The following is an 11,080-nucleotide window of genomic DNA, read 5'->3' as shown; positions in this document are numbered from 1 at the left end:
CCCTCCCTCCGCCCCCCTCCTCCGCGCCCTCCCTCTCAGCCCAGTTGCTCAAGCCGCTTCCTTCCCCCCCGCCAGCGCCAGTTCCTCTCCCGGTGGGGCCCGGGAAGGGCAACGAACGCTTGACGCCGCGGAGGCGGCCGCCGGACCATGGCCCAGCTCCGAGGGGCCGCGGACCCCGCGCCCCAGGCCTCCCTCGCGCCCACCCCGCAGCCGCGCGACTCGAGAGCGGACACCGCTAGCCTGGGCAGGTACCGGGGCGCCGCCGCCGCCTCCCGGGAACCCCACTTCCAGGGCCTGCTGACGCTCTCCGGAGCGGGCTCGGGGCGCCGGCGGGGGCCGCGGAGGGAGCTGCCCGGGCAGCAGGGGGCGGCTCCTGCCGGGCGGCCGTCGGAGGAGCGCGCTGAGGAGCCGTCCCCGGGCGGGTCCGCGGGCAGCGGGCTGTGCCTGGAGCCGCGGGAGCACACGTGGATCCTGGCGGCCGCCGAGGGCCGGTTTGAGGTGCTGCGGGAGCTGCTGGAGGCGGAGCCGGGGCTGCTGCTGCGGGGCGACCCGATCACCGGCTACAGCGTGCTGCACTGGCTGGCCAAGCACGGCCGCCACGAGGAGCTCATTCTGGTGCACGATTTCGCCCGGCTCCGGGGACTGCCGCTCGACGTGAGCTCCGCGGGCAGCGGCGGCCTCACGCCCCTCCACCTGGCCGCGCTGCAGGGCCACGACATGGTCATCAAGGTGCTAGTGGGCGCCTTGGGAGCTGACCCCACGCGCCGCGACCACAGCGGCCACCGGGCCTACCACTACTTGCGTCCCGACGCTCCCCAGAGTCTGCGGGAACTGTCGGGGGCCGAGGACTGGGAGCCGGCGCGGGGCAGCGACCGCCACAACACCAACAACAACAGCAGCGGCGCCGCTGCGTGGCCGCCTCGACGGACCCCAAGCGCTGCGGGCGCCACGGCCGTGGAGACCCATAACAGAGCGGCGACCCCGCTGGCCAGAGTGAAAGACGCCGCGGGCAGCAGGGTGGCGCAAATCCATGGCCTCTTCCGCCATCTGTTCCCCTTCTTCCAAGACCGTTGAGGGCGACAGAGATAAGAGAGCCAGGAGTGGTGAGGCCTCATCCTCGGCGGTTTCTGCCACAGAAGGAGAGGCGCCTCTGACGCAGCTTGGACCTGTGAGGAGCAAATGATACCGGCCCGACTCAGGTACCCGTCACAGGCCTCTTGAAGCCGCCAGCCAGAAGGACTAGGGCAGCCCTAATGGAGGGAGAGCCCAGGATCAAACCCAAAAGGTTCGCGACCGACAAATTAAGATCAGGGAGCTAGTCCTGCTTGGGAGAGGAAACAGCTTCAGCAGCCATTTCTGAGCAGGCAGAAGCGCTGGTTTATTAGGAAGCATTCGCCAGAAAAATGAGTTAAAACTGTAAACCACTGATGCAGAGGAAATGCCCCACTGCCTGCCTAACTCTGCATTGTTGAGTCTCACTGCACGGGTGGTCAGCCCCTGGTGATGGATGCCTTGGCAACCCGGGCCTTCCCACTACTGTTCTGTGATGTCGCAGGTGACTTCTTAAGTATATTAAAGTGCAATCGTTTCTCCTTTCACATGACAGGAGTGTCTTTTTTCCTTCTTAACGATAGGGGTAGCTGCATATGTTTGCAGGAGAAGAGGTCATCAACCCAACCGTGAGGCAAGGTAGGGATCCAGGATTTGGGGATGATTCTCAGACCAAATGGCCAGAACTCTGCACTGAAGAAGTCGTCTCCCCCTCGGCTCTAGTAGAGTCATGCAGTTCACTTGTCTCCTGAGCTCTCTGGCTTCCAGGTTAGGCCGCGGGCACAAGTCTCATCCTGGAGGAGTTATGTAGGGGGCTTAGGGATGGTGAGAAGTCTCTAATTTTACAATCTCTGATATTTTGTGGTGTTGTGTGATTTATTTAACTTGTGCCCTCCAGTGAGACACACTGTCTGGTACTTTTTTTTTTTTTTTTTTTTTGCATGATAAGGCTTTCTTCATCCACATTCTTTTAAAAAATTAAACTCAATGCACAAATTTTGCAAAGTTGCTTCCCTTCAGAAATTGCATGAATTAAATAGAATATGAAAGGGTTGACTCAGCCTGAAAAGAGGGAGGTGGCCAGTGACCCATGCTGCCTTAGGCAACACTGCATTTTAACATAGTACTGTAGCTGGGTGCAGGATTACCTCCCTGTAATCCCATTTCCTCGGGAGACAGGCAGAAGGATCACAAGTTCGTGTTCAAAACCGGGACAATTTAGCAAGAGCCTGTCTCCAAATGTTAAAGACTTTTAAAGGGGCAGGTATTTAGCTCCGTGGTAGAGCAGCTCTGGGTTCAATCCCTAGTACCACAATAAATAAATTATTGAACTAGCACTGTCTCTGGCAGCTTGAGTAGCACTTAATGGATTGTTGTGTTCCCTAGTCCTTGAACACTGGAGAAACTGAGTCATTACATCCCAGAATCTCCATCCTGAGCCACCTCAGCCAGGTTTGCATCTCTGCCTGGTGGGTCTGTGTTTCCTTTGTGCTGGAAACATTCCTGGCTTCTTTTCATAACCCATTATGAGGTTCTTTTCATCCATGAAATGATCCAAACCCTTCCAATTCCCATTTTCAGCCTGACCCATACCTCTAGGAACTACACCTTAACCATATTTACACAGTGTAATGGACTAGTTCCTTTTTTTCTTCTAAATAAACTTTTCTTTGGTGATTGAATCAAAGTAGGGAACATAGCAATGTACTGAGTGCTACTCAACCCACCAGTGCTGGATGTGGTCACACACGCCTGTAATCCCAGCACTCAGGAGGCTGAGGCAAGAGGATCTTTGCGAGTTTGAGACCAGCCCAGGCTGCAAAGTGAGCTCAAGTCCAGCCTGAACTGCATAGCAAGACGCTCTCAAAAAGACAAAAGAAAAAAAAGAGCCACCAGAGATATAGTAGTATTTAACCTGGGGGCAGGGTGAGCAGTTCCAGGATTCTGGCATTTGGCATGGGCATCTGCCATCTGTGGGCTCCTGGCTTGGAGAGAAGACTGGCAGGTTGGCATGAGCTAAGCATTCAAAGGGCACTCTTATAGCAGTAGTCTTCTCTTTATAGCAAAAGTTGGAAGCTAAGCACCTAAACTAGTGGCAGATTTGGGGACCCAAAACAAGTATCTGCCCTGCCCATTCCAAAATGAAAGTCAAATCAGCTGGAAGATCTGAAAACGCCTTCCAGGTTTCGATGTTTTCTTTCCTGTAGTCAGCTATTCTTCCCCACAGATTTTTTCTCACCATGTGATATTGCCTATTCTACCTCCTCCATGTAAAATTGAGGTCTGGCCGCAGGGGACAGGCTCCCATGCTGAAAACTCCCCCTGCCTAACATCAAGCCATTGGCATTTCTGGTATGCTTTCGAGGCAAGACTGGTATGCTCACCCCAAGAGAAAGAGCAGATTCCCCGAGAAACCGCTTTCCAGGGGAGCAAAGTGGAGTTGAGCAGATTGTGTAAAACTACATTTGAGTGGTGCACCATGGGCCAGAGACGGGGACAGAGGCAGGGCCCTGACAGGTAAGCAGGCGGCTTGAGGTAAGTGGTGCAGAGGACACACCAAGGGTAGGGCCCAGGCTCAGCAAAAGGTGCAGGGAAGGCTTTCCAGGGATGAGGAGGAGCTGGCTGGTGATTGTAGCAAATGCCCAGAACCATAAGTCAGCTGGTTTGGTGGGAGCTGGGGAGCAGTTAATAGCAAGGCTGCATATGGGCTCCAGCTCACACTAAAAGGAAAACATAGATTTTAGCAAAAGGTAGTTGGGAATTGTCTTGGTTACTTTTCTCTCATTGCTGAGACAAAATACTCAACACCCACAATTAAGGAAGGAAAGGTTTATTTAGCTCACAGTTCACGGTGGTTTCAGCCCACAATCACCTGCCTCCAAGGCAGAGGGGCACATGGCAGAGGGCAGCTATTCATGGCAGCAGAAGACAGCAAAAGCTGCAAGAGCAAGTAGGGAGGAGCCACAAGAGCAAGGCTCCTTCCCTCCCTTATACTGTACGCAGGCTCCCTGCCCCAGGGCGGGTGTAGCACTCACACGCATAATCCCAGCATTGGACCATGGATCAATCGAAAACTCTAGAAGCCCACCCCATGACTGCATGAGGCTTCAGGGGGGACATCCAGACACAAACTGCAACAGGAGTCATGGAAGGTTTCTGAGCAGAGTAACTGATGAGGCTTTGGAAAGTCATTCTGGCAGTCACACGGAGGGTGGATACCCCGGGGAGGAAACTGGGGGCCAATATGTCACAAGCAAAGTGATTCTGCAGCAGTGTTTCAAGAAGAGCATTTCAAAGACCTGGATGAGGGCAGCACCTCCACACTGTTCTTTCTCCTCCAAAGCCCGTGCTCCGGTGAAACTTACCTAGAAGGCCCCTGTGTAAAACTGTGTGGAGCCCCTAAGGTTGAAGCTGGGTTGAGAACTCCCCTCTCCCCCTACCTCTGTTTGAGACAGACAGACAGACAGTACATAGTACATAGTAGCTGCTGAAGCAAAACTCAAAACTGCTGATGTGGTAGGAAGTACAGTACTCAGCCTAACCTGGGTTCAAATACTGACTCTTGAGCAAAGTGCTTGCCTCTCTGAGCTGCAGCTCCCTCTTCAGTAAAGTGGGAACAGTACAGTCTCTAGTCTTCCATGACCTTCTATGGCTTTATTTGCTGGCACTTACCAGAACGAAGCCCTAGAAATGTTTCTCTTAGCTCTACGTTCTCTCCCAAAGTCCTTTTATCCCTTCCCTACTCCACCTAGCCCGTCACTCGGCTCCAGCCACACAGTTCTTGGCCCCCTCAGAGCCCTGTTCTTCTGAACTCTGGGATCCCTACATCCTGTTCCCTCTCCAGAATAAAGCCTCCCACTGGGCCCATGTCCAGTCTTAAATTTTAAAAATTAAATTTTATCTTTTGGGGGCTGGCTTTCCTGCCCCTCAGACTATGTTGGTGCCCTACCCATAAACTCATAATACCATGTGCATCTTCTTACACTCCTAATCACAATTGCAGTTATTAGATTAATATCTCCCCAGCCTCACTAGAGGACCAGACTGAGTCTCTCTTATTGACCATGGGATCACTAAATCCTGGCACACATTGTGCTCAGTAAGGCTGGGGGATTAGCTCAGTGGTAGAGCACTTACTTAGGAAGCATGGAGCCCTGGGTTCCATCCCCAGTGTGGGGGAGAGATTAATAGCTATTGATTGGCAGAGGAATCTTAGTTCTGACATCAAAGCCCAACAAAAGGAGATACAGATAAACTGGACTTAATCAAAATTAAAATCTTTTGAACCCCAGAAGAAACTATCTACAAAATGAAAAGATACTCATAGAATGGGGAAAATATTTGCAAATATGTATCTGAGAAGAGCCAGGGATATAGCTCAGCGACATAAGTGCTTGCCTGGCAAGCCTGAGGTCATGAGTTCGATTCCCGGTACCAAAAGAAAAAAAGAAGAGAAAATATGTATCTGAGAAGAGTATATACTGTATATTTGTTACTGATCATATATAAAGAACTCCTGTAACTTAATAAAATGCATACAAAAATATATGTAATAGGCTGGTTATGGTAGTACATACCAATCATCCCAGCACTGTGGGAGACTGAAGCAGGAGGACTGCAAGCTTGGGCCCACCCTGGGCAACTTAGTGACTTAGCAAGACCCTGCTAAAAAGAAATAAAATAGAATCCAAACAACAAAATGCTAAGTATGTAGCTCAGTGTGAAGGCTCTAGGTTCAATCCCCCCACTACTCTGGTGTATGTGCGTGCATGTGTGAGTGTGTGTGTGTAAAATCTGCAGGGCATAGAGTAGTCCCAGAACTTGGGAGGATGAGGTAGGAAGATCATAAATTCAAGGTCAGCATGAGCTGCATAATGAGAACTTGTCTCAAAAATTTAAAATATATTGAGAAGCTAATAAAAAAATGGTGATAGGTGCCACAAAAAAATTAATAGATACAGAGCGGGGCATGGTGGCGCACGCCTGTAATCCCAGCACTCGGGAGGCTGAGGCAGGAGGATCGCTGCAAGTTCAAGACCAGCCTGAGCTACAAAGTGAGTTGAAGTCTAGCCTGAACCACATAGTGAGACCCTGTCTCAAAAAAGACAAAAAAATTAATAGATATAGATAGTTCCAATCTGATTTTTTTTTGTTTTTTGAGACAAGTTCTCACTTCATGGTTTAGGCTGGCCTTGAACTCCCTATGTACCCCAAGCTGGCCTCAAACTCTCAACGATCTTCTTGCCTCAGCTTCCTCAGTACTGGGATTGCAGGTATGTGCCACCACACCTGGCTCCAATGTGATTTTTAAAAAGACTTGAATAGACATTTCTACAAAGAAAATAAACATGACCAACAAGCATATGAAAATGTGGTCAACATCATTAGTCTTTAGGGAAATGGAAATCAAAACCAGAATAAGATACTACTTCATACCCACTAGCATGGCTATATGCAAGAAGTCAGAGAATAACAAGCATTGGCCAGGATATGGAGAAATTAAACCTTCACACATTGCCACTGGAAATGTAAACTGGTTCAGTCACTGTGGAAATAGTCTGGCAGTTTCGCAAAAAGTTAAGCAAAGAGTTATCTGATCCAGCCATTCTCCTAGGTATTTTTAAGAGAAATTAAAACAAATGAGAGGAAGGGGAGGAGAAGGGGAAATAAAAGGGACTAAGATGAAATATGTACACGTACCAACTCTCCCCCCCCACCATGAATATATTCATTATGTATCAGAAACATGTACTAATAAAAAGAATAAAGTCATAAAAAATGTAAACATAATCCACATACAAACTTGTACATGGGTGTTCACAGCAGCATTATTTAAAATGGCTAAAAGCTGGAAACAACTCCAAGCCCAATATCCATCAATGGATAAACAGGTAAACAAATGCGGTATATCTATACAGAGGAGTATTATTTGGCCATAAAAAGGAATGAAGTACTGCTACATTCTGCGTGGATGAACCTTGAAAAGATCATGATGAGTGATAGAACCAGACACAGAAGAACACATACCATAAGAGTCAATTTACATGTAAGGGCCAGAACAGGCAAATCTGTAGAGACAGAAAGATTAAGGAGTGCCCAGGGCTGGGACGGAGGATTAAGCAGGTGATGGCTAAAGGGCCAGGAATTTCTTTTTTTTTTTTTTTTTTTTTGGTTTTTCTCCGGTACCAGGAACCGAACTCACGACCTTGCGCTTGCCAGGCAGGCGCTTTGCCGCTGAGCTAAATCCCCAGCCCCTGGAATTTCTTTTTGAGGTGATGAAAATGTTGCAAAAGTGATTGTGCTAACAGTTGTACATATCTGTGAGTATATGAAAAACCACTGAAATGTACACTTTAAATGTGTGAAATATGTCTTAATAAAGCTGTTTTGTTTTGCTTCTGTGTGTGTGTGTGTGGTACTGGGGATCAAACTCAGCATACATTAAGCAAGTACTCTCTTAATGAGCTGTGTTCCTGGCCCTTTTTAATTTTATTTTGAGACAGGGTCTCACTAAATTGGCCAGGTTGGCCTCCAGCTTGGGATCCTCCTGCCTTAGCCTCCCAAAGTAGCTGGGTTTTAGGCAGGCACCCCACATCCAGCTAATAAAGTTGTTACTTAAAAAAAGAGAAACAATAGCAGGCAAATGCCTCATATTAAAAAGCAGTAAAGCTGGGCCTGGTGGCACATGCCTGTAGTCCCAGCATTTGAGAGGCTAAGGCAGGAGGATTGCTATGAATTTAAGGCCAGCCTGGCATACATAGCAAGACCCTGTATCAAAAAAAAAAAAAAAAAAAAAAAAAGCAGTGAAAAAACAGTCATTAAATTAATTAATGGAAGAAAAAAATCAACTCTTATTTTTCCTCACACCCCTCAGTACCCAGCAGAGAACTAGCATTCATTTTGCATAGTGTTTTTGGTGAACCTATTTCATATTTGATGCTTTCCTTGGCCTCAAGGATGGAAAGAGACCTACCAATGGTGGTTTCTTCCCACAGGACTCTGGGCTACCTTCTCTTACTGCGCTCACGGCCTAGCAAATTGGTTGCATGCAGTGTGTAGGAGTGGCGGTCTCCAGAAAGGGCAGCAGGGAGAGCACATAAACACCTGGTTGATAGAGGAGCTAAAACATAAATACAACTAGAGCAGCTGGATGCAGTGGTGCACCCCTGCAATCCCAGTACTCGGGAGGCTGAGGCAGGAGGGCAAATTCAAGGTCAGCCTGGATTACATCGTGAGATCATGTCCTAAAAAAAAAATAAAAACAAGAGTAGAGCAATGAGGTCCCTTGGTATGATGGTAAGGACTCTTCCAGGCCTCAGAGGTCCTGAAGCATCCCTGTGAGCTCAGCTCAGTATGACAGTCGATGTTCATAATGGGGACGCAGGTCATCACAATGGAGTCGTATATTTCAGGTGAAAAAGGCAGAGTCGTTTATGATACACCCTAAAGAGCTAACAGCAGAATGGTAGGTGTGTAGCTCAGTGGCAGAGCACCTGCCTGGTGTTATAGTTTATATCTAGATGCCCCCCAAAGCCTCATGTGCTCATCAGTGGGGATTTCAGGGGGTGGTTATTGGATCATGGGGCCGTGATAGTCATCAGTAGATTCGTTCACTGATGATTTTATAGCTGTGCGGCTGGGAGGTGAAGCCTGATTGGAGGAGCTGGGTCACTGGGGGCGTGGCCTGAAAGAGTCTATCTCCTTTCCACTTCCCTTGATCCTGCTTTACCTGCCATGCCACGAGCTGTTTCTCCTGTGCCACACGGCCCTGCTTTGGAACCAGCCGCCGATTATGGACTGAAGCGTCTACACACTGTGAGCTAAATAAACCTCTCCTCCTTGAACTGCTGGGTGTTGGGCATTGTGTCCCAGTGACGAGAAAGTAAGACGCCTGGTATGCGTGAAGCCCTAGGTCCCATCTCCAGCATCATACACCCCCCGCACACATATACATATCCCTTCTCATGCACACTCACACACACACACTCACACACAGAGTTAACAGACTATGAGCTTTGGTTTATAAGACGTTTTTCTTTTCTTTTTCTTTTCCTTTCTTTTTTTTTTTTTTTTTTTTGAGACAGGATCTCGATATGCAGTTCAGGATGGCCTTGAGCTCACTTTGTAGCCCAGGCTGGTCCCAAATCACAACGATCCTCCTGCCTCAGCCTCCCGAGTTCTGGGATTACAGGCGTACCCCACCACACCTGGCTAAAACATTCTTCTTTAGTAATCCTGGATCCCGGTCAGTTAATGAAGTGTCCTGGGATTTGAACCACTAAAGATGCAATGGTCTTGTGTCACATTTGCAAGGCCCTAGGTCCCAGTTTTTCAGGAAACACTAACCTAGGTGCTGTGGTTAGGGAATTTTGTAGAATTAAAGTCCCCCCTCTACCTAGGCTCTTTGCTTCTGTGGTTCTAAGGCTTGAATCCGAGGCCTTTGCACTGAGCTGCATCCCCAAGCCCTTTCTTTTTTTCTTTTGACACAGGGTCTTGCTAAGTCCCTAAATTGCCAGGCTGGGCTCCAACTTGTAATCCTCCTGTCTTAATGTCTGTGAGTGTTAGGATTACAGGAGCATGCCACTATGCCTGGCCATCGTGAGGTTAAGTAAGGAAGATTATCCTAGATAACCAAGGGTGAGGGGATTGACTTAGTTAAATCAAGAAGCCTTTTAAAAGCAAAACTGAGACTTCCTCAAGAAAGCAAAAGTATTTCCTCCTGAGGACAGAAGTCTATGTGTGCAAAGAGGCCCAGTTTGCCCTTCCCAAAGGCCTGCCCTGAGGGCCTTGGCTGTTTCAGGCCCCACAGATGACAAACCAGTTCTGGGAGATAAATCTCTTATCTCTTGTGGCTTCTGCTTCTCTGCTTGAAGCCTGGCTGATTAAAAGACCAAAAAAAAAAGAATTCATGTTATCGCCAGTCCCAGAAATTTGTAATCAGATTAAAATGTGTTCAATCATAAATGGCCTGGGTTCCATGCCCAGCAACACACCCCCCACACATAGATTATTCAGGTGGATGGCACCTGGCCCCACAGCCTTCCCCAGGGAGCCCTGGTTCCCTGGAGAGACATGGCTGCCTCTAGGTGTGTGGCAGAACCGAATTATAACAGAAACATTCATAAATCCCTATCGATACAAAGAAAATTATTGCCAAGCACAGTGCACACCTATAATCCCAGCAATTGGGAGTCTGAGGCAAGAGGATCATGAGTTTAAAACCAGCCTGAGCTACATAATGAGACCATTTCAAAAAAAAAAGAAGAATGAGGGCTGGGGATATAGCTCAGTGGCACAAGCGCCTGCCCAGCAAGCGCAAGGACCTGAGTTTGTTTCCCAGTGCCAAAAAAAATAATAAAAAAGAAGATGAACGAATGCAAGGAAGAGAGGGAGGGAGTGAGTGAGAGAAGGAGGAAGAATTGAAGCTGGATGTGGTGGTGCATGCCTGTAATCCAAGAACTGGGGAAGCTGAGGCAGAAGGATTGCCTGGGCTACACAGAGTTCAAAGCCAGCCTGGACTGCATAGTGAGACCCTGTCTCCAAAAAAAGAAATTATTAAAGAATGTTCTCCTATGCAGAAACATTCCAAATAATAATGCACTCCTCCCTCAAACAAGATCATAACTCCCTACTCTTCAAATGAGGACTATACACAGTGACTTGTTTCCAAAGAACACAGTGAGAAAGGAGGAAAAAAGAGTAACACCTTACCTTAGCCAGTGATCAGTCAGCGCCAACAGTGCTAAATCACAGTGACAGGACGCTCCTGTGATAGATGTCATACGAATAGCTCCAGCGTCATGAGCCTCCCCAAACCAGCCAGCCACAGTCTAGTCACAGGAGAAATACCAAGTAAATTCCAACAGGGGAACATCCTAGAAAATACTTGACCTGTACTTCTCAAAACTGTCAAGGCTACCAGAAACAAGGAAAATCGGAGAAATGATCACAGCTAAGAGGAGCCTAAGGTCACACGATGACTGCAAAGTGGTATCCTGGATGGTATCCTGGGACAGGAATGAGAAATTAG

The 11,080-nt window shown here is 48.4% G+C and overlaps 1 protein-coding gene across 1 annotated transcript; it reads left to right on the top strand.

Moving 5' to 3' along the window:
• The first annotated feature begins 51 nt into the window (after positions 1-51).
• On the top strand, positions 52-1,603 carry Sowahd (sosondowah ankyrin repeat domain family member D). Its single transcript, XM_005410434.2, has one exon. It carries the CDS (start codon positions 148-150, stop codon positions 1,072-1,074), a length of 927 nt encoding a protein of 308 aa, XP_005410491.1. The 5' UTR covers positions 52-147; the 3' UTR covers positions 1,075-1,603.
• Positions 1,604-11,080: the final 9,477 nt, after the last annotated feature.

This window comes from Chinchilla lanigera, unplaced genomic scaffold (assembly GCF_000276665.1).
Source record: "Chinchilla lanigera isolate Chin_1 unplaced genomic scaffold, ChiLan1.0 scaffold00133, whole genome shotgun sequence".
In the NCBI taxonomy this organism is placed as follows: domain Eukaryota; kingdom Metazoa; phylum Chordata; class Mammalia; order Rodentia; family Chinchillidae; genus Chinchilla; species Chinchilla lanigera.
This window is presented reverse-complemented; position numbering and strand designations above follow the sequence as displayed.